The 20098-nt window shown below is 40.1% G+C and overlaps 2 protein-coding genes across 19 annotated transcripts in view; one reads left to right on the forward strand and one right to left on the reverse strand.

The window, feature by feature from the left end:
- CFAP43 (cilia and flagella associated protein 43) overlaps positions 1 to 14725 on the forward strand; it is a 53570-nt gene extending 38845 nt beyond the window's left edge. For 11 of the 16 annotated variants that reach the window (XM_030030650.1, XM_030030658.1, XM_030030660.1 and 8 more), the window contains 12 exons: positions 183 to 308; positions 837 to 956; positions 1038 to 1145; positions 3850 to 3936; positions 4237 to 4325; positions 4716 to 4923; positions 5715 to 5827; positions 6645 to 6801; positions 7651 to 7815; positions 9773 to 9853; positions 10903 to 11056; positions 11717 to 13458. In XM_030030650.1, coding sequence (XP_029886510.1) covers positions 183 to 308; positions 837 to 956; positions 1038 to 1145; positions 3850 to 3936; positions 4237 to 4325; positions 4716 to 4923; positions 5715 to 5827; positions 6645 to 6801; positions 7651 to 7815; positions 9773 to 9853; positions 10903 to 11056; positions 11717 to 11874 — 1566 coding nt within the window. In that variant the 3' untranslated portion in view covers positions 11875 to 13458. Of the gene's footprint in view, positions 1 to 182; positions 309 to 836; positions 957 to 1037; positions 1146 to 3849; positions 3937 to 4236; positions 4326 to 4715; positions 4924 to 5714; positions 5828 to 6644; positions 6802 to 7650; positions 7816 to 9772; positions 9854 to 10902; positions 11057 to 11716; positions 13459 to 14618 lie in introns of those variants that run through there. The other 5 variants (XR_003925771.1, XR_003925770.1, XM_030030651.1 and 2 more) reach the window with 5 other exon arrangements.
- On the reverse strand, positions 13720 to 18605 carry SFR1 (SWI5 dependent homologous recombination repair protein 1). 3 transcript variants are annotated; one of them, XM_030030664.2, is made up of 5 exons: positions 18558 to 18605; positions 17999 to 18146; positions 16108 to 16223; positions 14529 to 14915; positions 13720 to 14303 (listed from the first exon to the last, which is right to left on the reverse strand). In XM_030030664.2, exons 3-5 carry the CDS (start codon positions 16201 to 16203, stop codon positions 14112 to 14114), a joined length of 675 nt encoding a protein of 224 aa, XP_029886524.1. In that variant the 5' UTR covers positions 16204 to 16223; positions 17999 to 18146; positions 18558 to 18605; the 3' UTR covers positions 13720 to 14111. The 3 variants fall into 3 exon arrangements, with proteins under 3 accessions (XP_029886524.1, XP_029886525.1, XP_040983336.1); XM_030030665.2 differs by lacking the exon at positions 17999 to 18146 and having other exon boundaries at positions 18558 to 18600; XM_041127402.1 differs by lacking the exon at positions 18558 to 18605 and having other exon boundaries at positions 17999 to 18551.
- Between the last annotated feature and the right edge of the window lie 1493 nt (positions 18606 to 20098).

Consider the following 20098-nt stretch of genomic DNA (forward strand, 5'->3'; position numbering starts at 1 on the left):
AACTACTGGTGCAAGTAATAGACCAGAGAAACAGAATATGTATGTTATTTAGACTTAAGGCTTGTACCTTAGTTACCACTAAGAAATACCTTTCATTAAATTTGGTGCGTGCTATAGTTTGTTAGTGTGCTGATGGAGATTTAATACTGCTTTTGAAGCATATTTGTCTTTAATACTTCCAGGATATTCCTCCACCTCCTTTTATATCCAAGCCTGAGCATGTTTGGAGTGATGAAGAAAAGAAAATATTTAGAGAACATGAGAAAAAAGTCAAGCAGCTGAATGAAGAAAAAGAAAATTATAGAAGGGTAAATTAAAATGAGAAAAGGAGTGGTTTTGTTCACAGTGCTCATGACCAAGGCTTCTGATCTTTCTCAGGAGCTGCTTCTAAAAATGAATACTAATAAATAGAATAAACAAAGAACAAATGAAGAACAAAGATCATGTGGCATATTAAATAAGCCCTAGCTTAGACAGTAAAACGAGGCAATCTCTACTTACACCAATTAATATGTGCCAAAACTTGTGATATGTGACAAAAGGTAACTTCCCTTCACAAATGTACCAGTATTCCTGAAATGTTTTTTCAGGTTCCATTCCCAGAGTTGCCGATGCCATACAAAAATAATACAATTATATTTATCCTTCATGGTGGTATTTGGACAACATATGTTGGTAGCCTGGCAGCACTCTCCTTCCAAACATGTAATTTCTGGGACCTTTTGGCTGAAGGATACAGTTCCATACTGTGCATTCTCCAGCAACTGATACACTATATCAGAGCTTCTTTGTTCCTCCAGATGTAATATTGCTGCTCTTGTCCTTCCCTTCCCCAGGCACTGGAAAATGAATTGAAGAAACTTGAAGCTTCCATCCAGGAAACAACACAAAATTTTGATGAGACTGTGTGCAAACTCTCTGAAAGGAAAGTGAAAATAGAGATGGTCATCTATCAGGTATCACAGAGAACATTAATTTTTTAACTCTGCCTCTGCGCAGCAGGAATGTTAACATTTTTTATTACAATCATTTCACAGGAAGAACTCAAAATAGTCAATCTCATTTATGCTTTACTGTTGGATGAAGAGTTGGACACTAGAGAAGTTGGACTTCATAATTTCCTTATGAAAAAGGAGAAAGACAAAGTAAGTTATCGTTTGGAATGCTGTTCTTAGGAAAAGTGTAATATTTACAATACAGTTTCTTGTGAAGACTGCTCTTTCCAAATCAAAAATTTACCATAAATGATTTTCTGACAATTTACAGGGTCACTGATTTTTTTTTCAACTTGCATAGGTGACATACATTATAAATACATATGGTTTTGAATAGATACTCATCTTGGTTCATCTGGAGTTCTTTGGTAAAACTCCATAAATTCAGAAGGGCATGATGCTATTTGTTTGCTATATATAATATTTTTTAGTATCCAGTATCAAGCTAGAAGCACCAATTATGATGCTTTTAGGACAGGAAGATGCACAAAAGAATGTGTAATGCCATCACATTTTTTCACTGAGGTGTCTAATGTAGGCCAGGGCCACGCTGACTTGTGTTTGCCAGTTCAAAGCATAGACAGAGGTGGCATGTGACTATCTGACCATGGAAGCAGAACATACCACGGACTACAAAGTGTTTATAGTCTTATTGACCAATTTAATCTCCTGAAGAGTTTCCCATCCCTATCAAACATATACAAGTCAACCAAAGACTGGAGAGCACAAGTAGTAGATCTGGATTTCAATACAAGTGCTTACTGCCCACAGTAATAATTTTGAGTGACAGTTCCGATTCCTGTGTCCTGCCAATACTTGTGTGACTCAGGTGATGTAAGTGGTGGTAGTCTGCAGGTTGGTTCTGGCTCTTGGGACAATGTTATCCCATTTGCTCATTTTGTCTCTGTGGAGCTGTTCCTGAGTCCAGAGATAATATGCTAATGCCTCCCCATGTCAGATCTCCTACTCAACCTGTACTGACCTCTGTGTTTGGAGCTGCAAGCAGCTATTTGTATGTGAGCTTGTGGTGGGTTGACCCTGGCTGGACACCAGGTACCCACCAAAGCTGCTCTATCACTCCTCCCCTCAGCTGGACAGGGGAGAGAAAATATAACGAAAGGCTCATGGATCGAGATAAGGACAGGGAGAGATAACTCACCAGTTACCATCACGGGTAAAACAGACTCCACTTGAGGAAAATTAACTTAATTTATTACCAGTCGACCAGAGTAGAGTAATGAGAAATAAAACCAAATCTTAAAACACCTTCCCCCCACCCCTCCCTTCTTCCTGGGCACAGCTTCATTCACAAATTCTCTACCTCCTCCCCCCACAGCGGCATAGGGGGACGGGGAATGGGGGTTGCGGTCAGTTCATCCCATGTTGTATCTGCCACTCCTTCCTCCTCAGAGGGAGGACTCCTCACTCTTCCCCTGCTCCAGTGGGGGGTCTCTCCCATGGGAGACAGTCCTTCACAAACTTCTCCAACATGAGTCCTTCCCACAGGCTGCAGTTCTTCACGAACTGCTCCAGCATGGGACGCAGTCCTTCAGGCACAGACTGCTCCAGCGTGGATCCCCTGCTGGGTCACAAGTCCTGCCAGAAAACCTGCTCCAGCGTGGGCTCCTCTCTCCACAGGGCCACAGGTCCTGCCAGGAGCCTGCTCCAGTGCGCGCTTCCCATGGGGTCACAGCCTCCTTTGGGCATCCACCTGCTCAAGTGTGGGGTCCTCCCAGGGCTACAGGTGGATATCTGCTCCACCGTGGACCTCCATGGGCTGCAGGGGGACAGCCTGCCTCACCATGGTCTTCACCATGGGCTACAGGGGCATCTCTGCTCCGGCACCTGGACCACCTCCTCCCCCTCCTTCTTCATTGACCTTGGTGTCTGCAGGGCTGTTTCTCTCACGTATTCTCACTCTTCTCTCTGGCTGCAATTGCCGTTACGCAGTAACTTTTTCCCTTTCTGAAATACATTATCACAGAGGCACTACCACTGTTGCTGATGGGCTCAGCCCTGGCCAGCGGCGGGGCCATCTTTGAGCCGGCTGGCATTGGCTCCATTGGACATAGGGGAAGCTTCTAGCAGCTTCTCACAGATGCCACACCTGTAGCCCCCTGCTACTAAAACCTTGCCATGCAGACCCAATACAGAGCTACAGGCAGGGGTTCCAAAGTAGGCATCTAGCCCCTAGCACTGAATAGGTTGAACTAGTTTTAAAATTATCTGAGGCCAAGTGTATACCAGCTTACATTTTTCAGAAAACATATATTTAAAAAAAAAAATTCTAAATGTTCCCATTGGTATATCTTTTGGTCCATACAAACTGTCAAGTACAACAAAACGGTGTCCCCAGCAGAGTATAAGCATTTAACTGCCTTGATGAAACAGATGAGCTTAGTATCCTGACACATAGCAGAACTATGTCATGACAACAGGGAAACTGCATTCTAAAATGAAGAACCCTCCACTGAACAGCATTTGAGAATTTTTGATTCATCTTACCTGTGATGACATGAAAGGAAAATGAAATCTCTATGCAAGTGAAAACAAGTATCAACATAGGTCCTTACATTCAAGTTTAAAAAGAAGACTTGTAAGCATTTGTATAAGATATTTCTTACACAAATTTCTTACTTTCTTAAGCAGTGGACTAGTTTAACTTTGCACCTGCTCACCTTTTAGCAGTATATACAAGTAATCCCCTGAAGAAGGCATTATATTGTTAGTAAAAATAGCTCACAAGGTTTTCTCTAGAAATAAGAAAGTGTCAGCTTCATCAGTGTATATGAATGGCCATTCAGTGCTTCTGCTGGCTGAGTTTAATTCCTGAAATCTTTTGGGTTTGCTATAGGTCAAGACTGCAAGAACAATTCAGACTACAAAAAATAAAATTGAAGCTTACATAGACACCTATGAAAATGCAATTGTTGAAGAGAAGGTGAGACTCTTGACAAACACAACAAGCAGGTTCAGAAATTAAAATGTTAATGCTGTGTCTTGACAATGAGAACAACATATTTCACTGTAAGCATGGAATGAGTTCTGGTCAACTTGCTGATCACTGAAATTAAGCAGTAAAGGAGAGTATGTGCATAGAAGAATTTATGAAATAGTCCAGATTTCCTTGATGCTTGGGAGCTCTTGGAAGGATACCATATTCTGTATTTCTAAGATATGGGCAGGTTGATGCTTTTTTTAAAATAACATTGTGGTAACAAGAAAGCTGTTTCCCTCCTAGAATCTGGAATGTGGTTTTACAAAGGAGTTTGCTGATGTACCGGCGAATCTCTTTGATGAACTTTTCCAACTTTACAAACATCGACCAAAGTAAGATCCCCCCAATTCCATCTGTTTAAATACTAATATTTCTTCTGAGTCAAGAATGAGAATTCTATTTATTTCAATAGTCTAAATGATTTTGATAATCAGCAGACTGCCTACTTTTTATTGGATTGTTAACAATGGTTGATTTCCTATCATACTAATGATTACTATTTTGAGTACTTACATTTTCTTATTCACCACACAATTTTAAATGCAATCTAAATAATCGTCAGGTCTCAAAAACATATATTCTTATTTTGTGTAAGATCCAGCCTTACCTATTTGTTCTTTGGAAGAGATTGTGAGTATGAAATGTTCTTAGTTGTTTGTGAGCTTCTTTTATGCAAGAGAAAATAAAAAGTAAATACTGTATGTGCTGTGTATGTGCACTAGGACCCCAATGACAGAAATACTCCATGACACAGCTAACCCGTATGGGGATGGTTCAGGCTCAGCTGAAGATTACAAAGATGCACTTACCCTTTTAATGAAAGCCATGGACAAACTGGATAGTCCTGAGCACATGCCTAATGGCTTAGACCTGCCTATGTGGGAACATTTTTGTCTAGCTAGACGAAATAAAATGGAGAGTGAGGAGCTGGTATGTAAAATTCTTTATTTTGTCAGTATACTTCTTGATATTTTCAGGTCTTAAACTTCTGTGGAGTTCAAGTGTAGGCTCAAGCTAGTGGTGAAATGACACTGCAACATACACAAGCTGCATTTGAGTTTGAAAGTTGCTTCTGGCCACATTCAATTCAGAATAATAGAAATGTTATCAAGGGAAACCAGCTTTAGTTCTCCTTCAGAGGAAATATTAGCATATTAATGTGTATGGATTTGATCAGAATGATCGTGACCTTGATATGGTTTCATTAAAAAGAAAAAAAAAAATTTCCTTTTCTCTATCCATACCAAAACACTGTTAAGGTATTTGATTTCCATCATCTGTTGGAGTCATTCTCTTCCATTAGCATTCTACATTTGCACCAATGCATTCCCATATTTTTCTAGAACATCAAGAGCAATTCTTAACAAAGGGTGTTGCTGGAAATTTCTAGCAAGCTATTTGTTCAGTTTAAAAGCATGAAGGTGTAAATCTGAATTATGCAGAGACAGAGATACATGAAATTTGACCAAGAGAGAAGGAAATACGATTTCCCTTCATGTGAATAAACTATGCATAAATTAATAAATAATTTTCTGAGCAGAATGTAAGGATTGTGACCTCTATGTCTCATGCTCTCTACTGGGATTCTCAAAATACCAGGCTGCATATTTATACATACATATGTCTTCTTAAGAACTTGTCTTCTCTGTTCTTGAAGAGGCTTGCCCTGACATACTGACAAAGTTGAAAAAGTTCAGAATGTCACGATGTTGCTTGCTTAGGTGAAATGGATGGCCCTAACACTGGCAGAGATGCAGGCCTTTCTCCAGAGAAGAATGGATGACAATGAGAAGATTAAGTCAGAAATAGAAGACATTTTCCAAGAACTCACTTGGTAATTTTGTTTCTTTTCCTGTGTTCAGCTACATTTTAATACTCCACCAACACAGAACCAAAAGTTACATACAGAATTACACAGCTGTGTTCTCCAACACTCTTTTATCTAGGATTCATCTGAGAGACCTACGATATTTCTGAAATGAGGTGTGATTGCAGCACATGTGAGCAGGCCAAACCAGCCTTAATCTACCATCTTAAGTAACAACATCAGTAAGGATGGCAGCATGGTCTTCAATGCAGACTGACTGCCCCAAAACCTACATCATGCAATGAATCCCCCAAAGCCTTCAAGGCCATATATGTGCTAGCTAGCTCAGTTAAATTTTGCTCATGTAGGCCTAAGATACAGTGATCACTCCTAGCTGCAATATGCCACTTGACACCTCATTTCACTGAGCTGCTTGGACCTGCAATATTTCATTTTTTCAGGTACATGACATAATTTTCACATTCATTGTCATTCAGGAACAAACTGCAGGATTAATTACACAAGAAAATGGCTGCTGGCTGGGAGTCTTCTCCATTTCCTTTTCAATTGTTGTTAAGATTTCTGTTTGGTAACAACACTTTTTCTCAGAACATCTGCTAGAGTATGTTAAACTGAATCCAGTGATTGCAGACTTCATGTATGGAAGTAAGTTGCAAATTCTGTAGTCACTTTGGCAGCAAATAGAAGACAGGCTGTCAAAAAGTAACCCCTACATGGACATACCATTTACCGGTAATAAATATAAACATTTTGAGAATCATGGAAGGATTTATATAATCCTGTTGAAATCACTAAATATTGTTTTTGTTTTCTACCATTTTAGGCTGCAGGAGGAGAAGATGAAACTTCAATTGAATTTGACTGTCCAGTTTTTGTTAAAACAAGGACAGGTAGAATTGGAAAGTACTGAGATCCCAGACTACAGTGATGCCATTCTTATTAATAAGAGTGTTATTGAAGAACTGAATTGCTCTATCATGGTAATTTACACTATCTGAAGGAAATTTAAGCTTTTTAAACAAATGTATTGTCCTTCAGGGGCTCTGCTTTTTCTCCAGTTTGACATCTAATTTCAATTTGTTACTATACACCAGTAGGTCCAACTGTAATCTAGAAGCTATTAAGAATTCTGTAATGTCTCTTATCATGATGTAAAGATTGCAATACAGACTGGTTGCTTGATGTTTGATCAATACAATTCAGATCAATGAAATGGCAACAGTATTTAGACACATCATCACTTATACACACACTGTAAATAGAAAATGCTAATGTCCTGGGCAGCAGTTTGAAAATTCCCTGAAGGCAAACTTATAGTCATGTTAAGAAGCATCTGAACAGTAGCTTACATTAAGATTTAAAAACTTAATACACTTTTTTATTGAAGGTGAAATTGGTGATCATACTTAAAACAGTTTTCCATACTCTCATTAAATGTCCTTTTTTTAGGCATTCTAGCTGTACAAAAATTGCTTCTTACTGCTACTGCACGAAGCCTTCAGTAACAACTGCAAAATACCTTATACAGAGCAAGCTTGTATTTTGTAGAGCTAAAATGCCTTGACACTCTTATAAAAGATAGAAAGATGGAGAGAGAGGTTAGCTGTAATTTTCTTCATCTCCTTCTATGATGCAAGGCTGTGGCATAGAGCATAAAAAGGAACAAAATTCCACAAAAGATAACCATCTGGAGCAAAGTCTGGAAAGACACTGCAGCATAGCATGTTTTCCTTACTAAAATTATAACTTTGGAGGCTCGCCCATCTTGTTGTGAATAATTATTCTATAATCTGTAAAGTGTGTTAATTAAGATTAATCTATTTTTTCAGGCTCAAGGACAAAAAAAAATTGCTAGCATGGTGGAATGTAAAGAATTCTCTAAAGGGATATTTCAGCTGGAATGGGAACACAAGAAAATGAGAATGCAGATAGACGATCTGAAACAGAAGGCTCGGGATATTGTAACACTACCTATTTCAAAAGATCGCCAGCTAGTGAGTTACTTTCCCTAATTTATATTTTGACTGCAGAAAATTTTGCTGCCTGTATCTGTAAGATCGTTTATACCTTGTAAGTCTCTTACTACTACGAAGAAACCTGATGCCTAATAGGTCAACAATTCAGCTTTCAAAGGGAAGTTTTACTCTTGAGATTGATCAGTGATGAAGTTCTTTGGGATGCTCAGGTGTAAATGAAGGCAAAATTAGCCCTAACTCTTAGTGTTTCAAAATTGGCACTGAGAGTAAGGAATCAGGATTTTGCAGCCACAAGGAACAGATCTTTTAAATCAAGCACCACAACTTCCTTTTAAGTGAAAGGTCTGAGGTGCCCCCATCTGGTATCTCACAGAAATACCGTAACTTTTGCTCAGTATACAAAGATTCAGCCTTCCTACAGGAGCCTCACTGAGCCCCACTCACTGCCATTTGTTGGCCTAGCAGCAGAAGACAGGGAATTGTTTGCCATGCCTGACAGGCAAGAGGCAGTAGCTGGCCAGCAAGTCAGCACCCACATAGCTTTGAACAAGCCCAGCTGGCAGGCCAGAAAACATAGGTAAAGGTTGTGGGAGAGAGCCAAGGATACCAGTGGGAGAAGAGAGGAGGAAGAAAAGTTGTAGGGGAAGCCCAAGGGTATTGCAGTATGGGATGTAGAGGACTGCAGAGAAAGCTGATGGTTTTGTGGCAATGAGGTGGGGGGGCATAAAGGTTTGGAATAAGGGATGTTGGAGGATGGGTAGGCTGGAGATATTGCAGTGGGGAAAGCTATAAAGCACAGAGAAAATGAAGAATGTGGGACAGCAGGTAAGGATATTGCAATTCAATCAAAAGATTAAAAGACAATCCAAAACACGTTTTGCACAGGCTTCATTTTTTTTTGCTGCTCTCCAAACTGTTTGTTCACTTCTGAATCAGAGCCAAGGGACTTCTATAACTAACACCAACAAAACAGCTTTCCAAAGTGATGTGACAACACACTGAAAAGTTCTTGTAGCAAATATATCACCAGTGTTGCCATTAGCTCAAACTTCATTTAAACTGATGAGCAGAACTGTTGCCCTTAGAGAGTTAGACTTGCCCATAGCAAAGGCATATACCAGTTTAATCAGAATTTGAATGCTCTGAGGGACTTAATGTGGGGTTAGTAGGAAAGACAAGGCAACAGAGACCCCAGCAATAGGAACTGAAAGAAAGATGGCTTAGCTAAATGCATGTGGGCAAGGACCTGAGAACACCTGGAATGAGGGCTATTAATGAAGCAGTGAGTGAAAGCAGTTTGGTGCTGTAGGCAAGGATCCTGCTGGACTTTCCTGTTTCTCCTCTTCTAACTAGAGCAGTCCACAAAATTTTACCTGTCACTCTGGTGGGACAGGACTCTGGAAGGATGAATCTACATTTACAGAAACCTGTCTACAGCCCATTATGGGTCCTACAGCCTGTTTTCCATTTGTCATTTGATAAAGAGGTACTTTAGTAGCAGTGTGCCCAAGAAAAATTCTTTAATAAATTCTCTGAAACCTTAATTACTATGCAGATATAAGAACAATAAAAGAAGTAAGAATTACTAGGAAGCCACTTGACAGAAAATAATCATTTTCTTCTCTGGCCTAAAGAGAGACTGTACAGCACTTTGGCCTCCAGCTCTGTTACATTAGACTACCTTATAAGCAAAAGTATAGCTTGGGTTTTTTTGACAACATCACAACAAATTTGCTTGGTCTTTGTTTCCATTAACATATAATAGATAACATTCTTTTTAACTGCTGTACAGTCTAGTATTCACAGAGCATCCAAGAATATCTTTACAATGTTCATTTATGATCACTAGTAAGCATTTCCACTGTGCAGAATTCTAGTTTTTTGAGTTTCACATAGTATGATTGTCTTTACAGAAAAGTGGAATTTTTGAGAACAGGCTTAATAAGACTGTTTCTTTCTGGTTTTAATTCTTCAGTTCCTCACTGTGCTGAACTACGACAGCCGCATCGCCCACCACATTTCAGTGATGGAGGAGACTCTTGGCATCATGGATAAGGTAAATCCCAAGTGAACCACCACATTTGAGAGACACATCCTTAGTTTAAATGCAACTCCTCTCCTTCATTAGCAAGAGGTGTTTGTAAGGAGTAAGTGCAACTGATGTAGGCATACTAACTCAAGGACTGGAGCATAGCCGTAACAGTGCACACAGATGAATATATATATCCATCTATTTATGCATCTGGCTTTCAATAGTTTCTTCAACTTGTGCTGTCTACAGCAGCAGTTCTCTAAAGTCTTTGGAAGCAGTCATCATACATGGATTGGTGCATAGATCAACCCTACGGAGAGAAATCTACTTGCTCTGTTACTGGAATTAAATGCTTTCCTTCCTGAACATCTGAATGCAGATCTGCTTATCACTTCTTACACAGCGCTGCCTATAAAAGTCACTCTTCCATTTCTAATGAAGCATTCTTCCAGTCTTCACTGCTTAATGTTTCTCTCCAGGAGCACCAGCCTGTTCATAATATCACTACCCCCCTATATTCAAAATAAGAGACACAACAATCTGATTTGCTGGCTCCCTCATCTATTTCAACATTCAAATTGTGATTATCCTTGTTTTTAAGTGATTCCACTGGATTTTCTCCAGGTTGCTCTAGCTGGCATCAGCCTCCTCTCCCTCCTCAAGCTTTAGTATTTATCTTGTCCCTTTACAGCCCATCCGACAGCTTCAGCATAACCCTTTCTTCAGCAGCTCCTAGCAGTCAAGAGAGTGTTCTCAACTCACTGATTCCACTGACTTCCTTTCCTCCCTTTGCCTTTCAGGTTTTATCTTTAATATATCTCTCTCCCTGACCCACACCTCTTTGTTCCTTGTCTGCTACTTATATTAGAACTCCATAAAGCATACTGGAATACAGTGTGTGTGAAAGACACTATATGACATAAAGCTAGGATATGCTACTAGTCAAATCAAAATACATGAAAGTTTATTGAGCTACAGTGCATTGTTTAAGATTCTAGGTTTCCATCATAGGTTTTCCTGAACAGCTTTTGTATCATCTCATATATTTGCTTTATTCATTTGGAAATGGACAGCTGCACAAGAAGAATGTGAAGAACCGTCAGAAAAGAATTAAAGAGTTGGAGAAGTGCATCAGTTTAAAAGAGGAAGCAAACTACGAGCTCAGCCTGGAGCTGAAAGAAATGCTTGTCTCTGTTTCAGAAAGGAGGCATATCTTTGAGGCAGCTGGTGAGTCACAGTAATGCACTTTACATCACAAGCAAAGAACATTCAAAAAATATCTCCAAGGCTAGATGGTCCTGTTCTCCATCAGCATCAGCTAAGGGGCAAGGAGCACCTATTTCTTACTGTATGTGCACAATTAGCAGTGCCCTTTCTACCACAACAATTTAACATTGTTTACTTAAGAGCATACCTACAGATTGTTGCTCTTGTAACCAAAGTTAATTGACTAAATTGCTGAAACTATTTAAGTCAAAATATTATAGTCATTAATACCTTCATTAGGCAACATGCTTTCATTCTTTCTCAGAACTGTTCAACCCACTTCTTTCCACCCATTCAAGGGAACAGAGGAAGTAATGTGAAGCTGAGAAGGGTATTCACTATTAGGAAAACTGTAGACATCTTTCCACTAGTAAAACAGTTACAGATTTTCAGAACAGTGGGTACTTGCTAGAAACTAAAGGAAGCATTCCCAATGCCTTTTTGAAATTTTTTGCTTTATTCAGTACTATAAAGACTCTTAAGACCAACTGCAAGCCTTTTTTAAAATGCTTGCCAATTTTTTACAGAACTTGGAATAACCCTGTGACAGATCCAATATAAATATATAGACTATACATCCCCTACAAGTACAGACTAACCCTTGTATTTTGTTTTATGCAGACACACGGCATGTTTCTGAAAAGATTGCAAAGCAGCGTTACCGAGAGATTTTGAAGCAGAAACACCTACGGGGTCTTGTAAAGGAACAGGAAGAACAGTTTGAAATTCTTCAGGCAGAAGTTGAAAGGCTGAAATCAAGAACATTTCCTATTCTTTAAAAATCAGAGTCCAGGTAGATGTATAATACCATGGTTTTTCTAAGAAAAAAAGCTTGGACGTCTACCTTTTGTCCCTGAACTTTTCTTTCCACAAACAATTTCTTCTGTAACTGCTTTAAAAACAACTTCAGTTTGAAGGATGCATGTTTGTCTGTTTTGTACATTTTATACCTAGTCTTATCCCCATCACATTTCAGTTCATGTTTGATTATATAAACCATATAGCTCATTACATAAAACAAAGGGTACAAGAAAATGTAGACTGATAGAAGAACCAGTGTATTTGTGTACCCTTAGTCTGCAATATGCAATTATAGAACATTTTGAAGGTAAAGTACTGCAAGAAATCTATGAATTTGCATCTGCTAAAATTCATGTCTGTGGCTTTGACTTCGTTTTGCTTTTTAAAATATATTTACACCTGTGATGGCACAGGTGTAGGTTGCTGAGAAGATGAAGGTATGCTTCAACACGACCATGTGTGCTACCTGGCCCAGTCCTGAAAGCTGCTGCACCTTATGATAGCATTATTACCCACAGCCACCAGTAGCTGTGGCTGCTTCCACTGGCAGAATCATAGGAAAATGAGGTTTGGAAGCATCTGGCCTCCTGAAATAGTTGCTGCTATCTCCCACCCCTTTGCATTGATATGCAGTATATTCTCCTGCCAGATCTCTCCAAGACAACTAAGAAAGATAAAGAACCCTTCATAAAATTAACTACTGCTGGAGACTGATCTACCTACTCAGGTATTCTCACCGATTTTTATTTCCCTCTTCCATGGTGTGTTGATTCTTCTCCTCCTTTCATAAATTCACATAAAATCTAAACTCATTCCAGTGCGAGACCATTAATAGCTTTTTTAACAAAATTCTACACTTGTAAGTAAAACTACTTCTGTTGTGATCTTGTACACAACCTCCTTACAGCTGTACACCACCTCCTTTTTTGCTTTATCATCTCTAACTGGGGTCTGTAAGGATTCTAATTATATCTTCATTCTTCTTACAAGACTTTTTTCTTCCTGCTGAAACTTCCCTAGAAGCAGCAGAGTTCCAAATTTGCCAAGGATCCCTAGGGGAGAGAACCACCCCCTTCACCAGGCACCATCATCTTTTTTTACTAAGCTAAGAGGCAGAAGAAATAGTGTCTTAATACTGAAACTACGATTAGGTTGTTCTTCATTAATTTGCTGTGGACAGCAAGTCAGTATTCTTAAGAGCAAGTTGTGGGTACAAATTTAAGTCTAATGAGCCCTATCAATGTTAAAAGGGTCCGTATGATCTCTGATTTTCTTTCCCTTATGAGAATAAAGGCAGACAGAAGTCACCACGCTATATGCACAGACCATGATGAGTAAATAAGTAATTTCAAGTTAAGATAAAAAAAAAAAAAAAAATTTTAAAAAGGCAACATTTATTGGAGGATAAATGAAATGCTTAAGTTTGATTCAGCTTTAGGATGCTGTAGTTGAAGCACTCCCATTAGACAAGGCCATGTTTTTCTTATTTATTTAAAGAGAGAAAACACCTTGGCTCTCACATGAAGTAGTAGAGTAGACAGATGTTGGTTGCAATTTTCTTGCCTTCTCTTCTATTATCTCAGGCTGTGGCAGAATGCTTAAGAGACAGCTTCCCTGAAGACAACTGTCTGGACCAGTATCTGAAAATGACTGCACTATGGCACATTTCCTTCAGTAATAATTAAAGTTATTGAGAACATCTCATTGCAGCTTCAGAATATTAACAACATAAAAATTAGTTATCTTTACTTAACTCACAAAATGCCATCATTAACTGACTAGCAGCAGTAAGACATTTGTAAAATGGGGATGTATATGAACAAAGAACTGAACCCTTCCCCATCTGAACATCAACAGAAACAATTAGAGTTCGTTATTTCAAGACAAGTAACCATGCAAAGACTAATCAAAGAATGGACTGCCTTCCACCTGCTCAAGTATGACTTGATTTCATCATATTTTTATTAAATAACAATTCACTGATCAAGTTATTAAGCCAGGTTTTCCAAAACAGCATGAGTTCAATCTTTTCCATTAAGTAATGCCTTTTACAGTGCCTACTGTATCTAGGTACATAGCTTTACAAGTATCTCCTGAGAAAACCTAACCTCAAAGTATAAAGTCCACTGTCTGATCAACACTTCTTATGTGATCAGAATTCATTCAGTATTTTCTGCTTTTGCATATGTGTAATTGAAAGCTTTGCACCTGTAGATTATGCATCAACAAAATCTTCTTCTGTTCTGCTGTAGTGCAGTAACTGGTCTTCTAATCCAAAAGTATCTATCAGCTGAGTGAGACTCACTTTCTTGCCATCTGCAGAAAAGGCTGACTGTAGTTCATACAGCATCAGCTGGGTACTATTTCTCCATTTCACTATTAAAGCCTGCAGTTCAGACAGGTTGTTCTGAAATTGGGACAAAACAAAAAAAATTTTGTAATTTGCTGAAATGCAGGGGGGGTTGATATGCTGCAGATCTATTTTTATTAAATGCCTTAAACTGAGACAATACACAAACACCACACACACAAGAGTGAGTCGGTACTGTTGCTTAAATTAATAATGAGGATTACACTATGAATTCCACTTCAAAGAAAGACTTAAAATTGCTTTTTCAGAGGTTCACCTCACCTTAGATCGATACATCTTAACCAGTTTGAGCCTTCGAAGTAGCTCTTCCTTCTCTTGCACTTGTTTCACCAGCCTTACTTTTTCTTCCAGGGACTGTTGCTGACTAAGATCAACCTGTAGCACATCAGAATTCTCTGCTGATCCACAGAGACCACTCTCCTGTAAGCGACTTTTGAAACATGTATGTCCAGTGCCATTTCTTTCTAGATTTTCAGAACCACCTTGTAATCTGGAACAATCTGTACTTGTCTTTGGCAAGCACCCTTTGTCAGCATCAGCACAGTCTTTTTCTTCAGCATCTATTTTGAGCCGCTTTGCCACTGTAAAATTAGCATTAAATGAGCGTCTTGTTTTCCTTAATCGCTCCCTCAGAGCTGCACTCATTGGCTAAAAAAAAAAAAAAAATAAAATAAACAAAAAAAATCCCAGAAGGATCAGAATAATCTAATTTTTGATCAAATTTCAAAGAATTGTTAACACTGGTTATTATTTACATAAAATTTGTTGTATATGTAAAGATCATTGTAAAGCCAGACTTCCTAATTCTCTCTATAGCTTTCACAAACTTGAACAAAGTTAACTTCTTCCTTTTGCATGTATTTGCACACACAGCTGCAAGACATGGAAAGACGTACCTCCACATTTTCTAGGAGCAAATCCTGTATTCTATTGAGGCAAACCTACTCATCTAGTCTTTGTGCAGAAGATATACAGCATATTTCAACTTGGCTAATTTTATTCCATCAAGTTCCAATTTCCCCCTCTAGTTTAATGGAGATAATGGTTGGGTTTTTTACTGTTCCATCCCACCACACATACACTTTCTGTATTAGCACTAATATAAAACATCTGTATTTTACTTGAGAGTATTAGAAATGATTTGTATAATTTTGACTTGTTCATGCTTTGAGATCCTTCACTGAAAAGCATCTTAAAAGTGATTTTTTTTTCTTCAAAGTAAGTTAACAATTATTTTTTATAATCTGTGTCTAACATTTTTACCTGTGAAAATATACTAAAATATGGGAGAGAGGAACTGGTTAAGGAACACTTGCAAACTAGCCATATCCTATATAGGTCCGGATGCTGAGCATGACAGCATCACCATAACGCATGCTAGGATGAACACCAAAGTAGAGCTCACCATTATGGAGACTATACAAACTGAAAGCAATGTACTTTGTTTAAGTGCAAGCAGAAGTCACAGAAAGTCATTCTGTGTACACAGGAACCCAGAAAACTAGGATTTGAGAAAACTGAAGGCAACAGATTAAAACAAAACCAACAACAGAACCCACCACAAACCCTAAATAGTATTTAAATTATTAGTATGGCATTTGGGTTATACCGCTGCTCCATCACTTTGTATTCACAGCAAACATCTGCATATTCAGAGCAAACTATACCAAGCACCAAGTAAGGAATTACCTGGACAACCTTGTAGTTATGGGTATAAGCTACCTATCTTTAGCCTTCCAGCAAACAGTATCTCAGTGACTCCTGACTGCTTGATGCTTTCACAAGCATTTTTGTTACTATGGATAGTCACATTATTGGAAAAACAAATAAGTTCTCATACCTGTTTCCCTGAACTAGTCCCCGGTGGAGCTGCTGTCCCAGAATCCTTTGGAGTATGGCACAAAGATGGCAGTTTCTCAAGCACTGGTTCTTCCATCTTGAGATGGATAGCAGTTTCTGTTAAAAGACAGAATGAATTATGTATGGTGCCATTTTCACCCGATTATAATGAGCTATGTGGCTGCAGAAATGAGTAAAAAGCTCTAATAAGAAACACTAAGGCTTATTTTCTAATTGGTAAGTTCAAAAAAGACATCTGCGTAAGTTACACAACTGTTTCATATGCTAAGTAATATCTTGCTTTGTGAATGGCTTTTCTTCAGGAGGATGAACGACACTACTAACTGGTATAAAGTATCTTACTATGAATTTTGTATATTATTTTTCCTTCACTCATAAAGCTCTATGGATTTTTTTCTGTAAAGATGAAAAATATTGTAAAAAGTCTTACAGGTATTCTCCATTATATTTTTTTTTTCTATCTGATATCCTTTTCAAGTGTTAAAAGGAACAAGACAACTTATGAAGCAATTGAACCCATTACAGTATGCCGATAAATCCAAGGTCAGATCCTGCAACAAACTCATCAAAAAAAGCTCGCTCTAAACAAACTGTATCTTCTTAACCTGAATGACCCTTACTGCTTGTCTAACTCAAAGGAATAATCTTTACTAAGCCAGGTTGTGAAGAACCAGTCCTTTCATTTAACTGCATCCCAAGTAGTGATAAAAGGATTGTTGTGAGCCACACAATTTTTATTGTCCACATGTATAAACAATTAATCTTTTCTATAAAACAAAATAATTGTGTACCCAGGTCCGTGAAAATAATCCACTGTCTCATTTGATACTTCTGGGGATGCTGCTTAAAAAAGTAATTACTCACACAAGTAGAATTTTAGATTAAAAGCATTCCCAGTTCGCTCAGCAAAGTGCCTTAATTAAAACGATAAGTCATAGCTCCCAGCATGTACCAACTTCAAATTGATTTGGCAATGTTTAACTTAGTTTAGCACTTGTGAACCACCTGCTAATGACCAAAGTGCACCTGGAAAATCATCAGCTACACCTCCCTTTACCTGCAAATCGCAATTAGGAGTTTCAAACCAGAAGCCTCTTAAAAATAAAATCCTGCAAGCCAGTCACTAGGCAACCCAAGACTGGCACAAGGGGCTTCCTCTTCAGAGATGAAACATACCAAAACTTCAGCATACCAAAGCTTTAAGAAACCAGCAACCCTGGTCTTCCTGGCTCTATACCAAAGGATGCAGGTCCTCATTTATCTTAGAAGTCAATGTTCCCCTCAGTTGTTCAAAATTTGACATACAGTATTCTAATAAAAAACGCCAGACTTTAGTAAAGAAAGTCTGGTTAATTGGATATTTTAGCTATCTATCATTTAAACAGAAAGCCCACAGCACCCATTAAATATGATGCAAGTTATCACTATTCTTTCTTAATGTAAACAAAAGCCTAGAAAAAGCTACTGTCATGGCTATGTATACAGTATGTCACAAATATGTAATATATCTTACTAAGCAGCAAAATAATTTCAAGCCTAACAGCTTCAACAGACTTGTTCAACTTTTTCAAAGAAAATCATGCAACTCTCTGCCTTTACATTCTAATGCAGATTATTTGTCTTCAAATGACCATGACTACAATGAATACTTTTTCCAGTGGTTCACTAATGCTGTTACTTTAACTCTGCTTGGCAGCACATTCACATAGATCTCCCGCACTCTTAAAATCCTTCCCCAAAATCTCAGCCTAAGAATCCTTTACATTTTCAAGCAGTGATGCTATTTATCACACAGAAGAATAATTCTGTCCAGCAAGTAAGGAAAACTTGGGCCAGGAGGGGAAAAGAAAATTCTGTGCTTCGGTACTTACTTGATCTTGCACTTTAGCCAAGCCTCTGATACTACATGCCTCAGTTTTCCTGCTTATTGCTACACTGCGTAACAGGACTCACTCCTTTTATATTCTCCTCTCACCAACCGAGGGCTGTATTAACGACTTCCCTAGCTGCTTTTGCACCCTACAGAGAAGCAGAAAGAAGGCCGGGCAGCCCATAAGCAGAGCCACGGATCCGGGGAGCTCTTTCTGAGGTGATGCACCCTGGAGGACCAAGAGGCACCCCAGAAATGGAGCACGGCAGGGACCCGCAGCGCAATCGCAGTCCAAGCAGAGGCTGCTCACAGGCCGCAGAGCGAGGGGAGGCCCCTCACGGAGCACAAAGCCCCCAGCCCTGACGAGGCCTAGCCCGCCCCCAGGAGCCAGCTGGGCCGGGACCCGGGCGAGGGTCAAGGAAGGAGACAACCCGGAAAGACCCTGTCCCCTCCCTCCTCTATCCCAGCATCACTAAGCCGTAGAGAAAAGAACCCGCTCCCCTCAGATATGAGGGAGAGGAGCCGAGCAGAAAGAGCCGCCGAGTCCGCCAGCACCTCACCGGCCTCAGCGCTTCAATCTCCCGCTTCCGGGGAAAAGGGGCGGGGCCGGTGGGGCGCCGGCAGTGCGCCTGCGCGCGGGCGCGGCGCCGTACCTAGCGGGCGCGGGTTGCTTTGCGCCTGCGCGCTGTGGAAGGAGGTGTGGGGTTGTGGGGCGGGCGGGCGCGCAAAGCTTGTTCTGCGGGCGGGCGGGCGGTAAATGCGGGGTTGGACGCCGCTGCCGCGAAGGTGCCGGGCAGAGCAGGGCTTCTGGAGCTCCCAGTGCGGGGCATCCCTGGGAACCTCGTACACGCTTCTGTTGCAGCTGGGCATGCAGGGCCATGCTGTGTCCCTTAGGCCGGCATGGGCCTGCCACCCTATGGCTGGGGTCTTGCCCAAGGCCAGGTGCCATCCATCTCCCTGCGAGTGTCCCTGTGCCAGGGAGGAGGGCTCCAGCCTCAACGTAGAGCGCTCCCCACCATGAGTGGCAGGGCAGGCCCAGGCCCAGCCTTTCGGCACAGCGAAGGGAACCACAACTCTACTTCAAGCCACCCATCACCTCTACCTCAGGCACTATCTCCTCACAGAAGGGGAAAAACTGTACCCAAGGAACACACCCGGAGACATGCGATCTGAACAGCGCTGTCCTGGTTGTGAGGGAAGGAGAAAGAAATGAAAATGAAGAAACTTGACTGGAAAAACAGGTTGTGATTGTGACAAGGAGCAGCCCCAGCTGTAGTTGCTGTCATGCAGTTCAGAGCAGGATTAGGGAGTACCCTGATGCTCAAAGGTGCTGCTGAAGCAAGTGTGATTTTTGTATCTTTATCAGCAAACTTCCCTTCCATGCTGCAGACCTGGTTTCCCCATGTGGATTTATGTTTCTTAAAACTTATTTGTACAAAATGTTTTTCCAATATAACTGTCAGGACTGAGAAAATGAGCTGCGGAAGCCCCAACAGCGAAAGCTCCCAGCCCACAGGGATGATGTATCAGTGGTTCCTCTGGCACTGCCCGCAGCCAAACTGTTCCATGCTGCGCATCAAGGCCTCACGCAGCTGTGCTGAGTGTTGCACACGGAATACAAGCACGCACATGCTCTCACTAGATCATGCCCTTAATTTGTGTAGCAGAAATGCATTAATTTCCTGCCTGGTTCCTCCTCACAACCACAGGTGAGCATGCTCAGTTTTCTCTTTGCCTTGTGTAACTCCCATCTGTATTGAGACAAGATACACTCTTGCACTGAGAGGTGAGTAAGCACTGAGTGTAGGTGTGGTAATATGTTAGAAGGTGCTGTGCTTTTGACCATAAGTATACAGAGATTTACTCACTTCAAATAGAATTTCACAGGGATGATAGCAACCTTCTTCTCTTCTTCAGTAAAAAGTACCTAAGCATTCAAAGCTCATCTAGAACAAGTCACTTTGACAAATCTGAGAACTTGGGGCCTTTAGATTACTCCTTGTATAGGAGTTGACTATGTGGGTGAAACTGATTTAGAAATAATATTCTCAGCAGCAAATGTAGGAAGTTAGATTATGTGACTAAGTTGTATGATCTTTTA

This window comes from Aquila chrysaetos, chromosome 11, assembly GCF_900496995.4.
Source record: "Aquila chrysaetos chrysaetos chromosome 11, bAquChr1.4, whole genome shotgun sequence".
Taxonomy (NCBI): Eukaryota; Metazoa; Chordata; class Aves; order Accipitriformes; family Accipitridae; genus Aquila; species Aquila chrysaetos.

Coding starts and splice junctions, on each gene's coding strand:
- SFR1 (XM_030030664.2), bottom strand. CDS start 16,203: ATGGAAGAACCAGTGCTTGAGAAACTGCCATCTTTGTGCCATACTCCA. Junction 14,916..16,107: donor GGACTAGTTCAGGGAAACAG/GTATGAGAACTT, acceptor TTTTTTTTTTAG/CCAATGAGTGCAGCTCTGAG. Junction 14,304..14,528: donor TTAAGATGTATCGATCTAAG/GTGAGGTGAACC, acceptor TCCCAATTTCAG/AACAACCTGTCTGAACTGCA.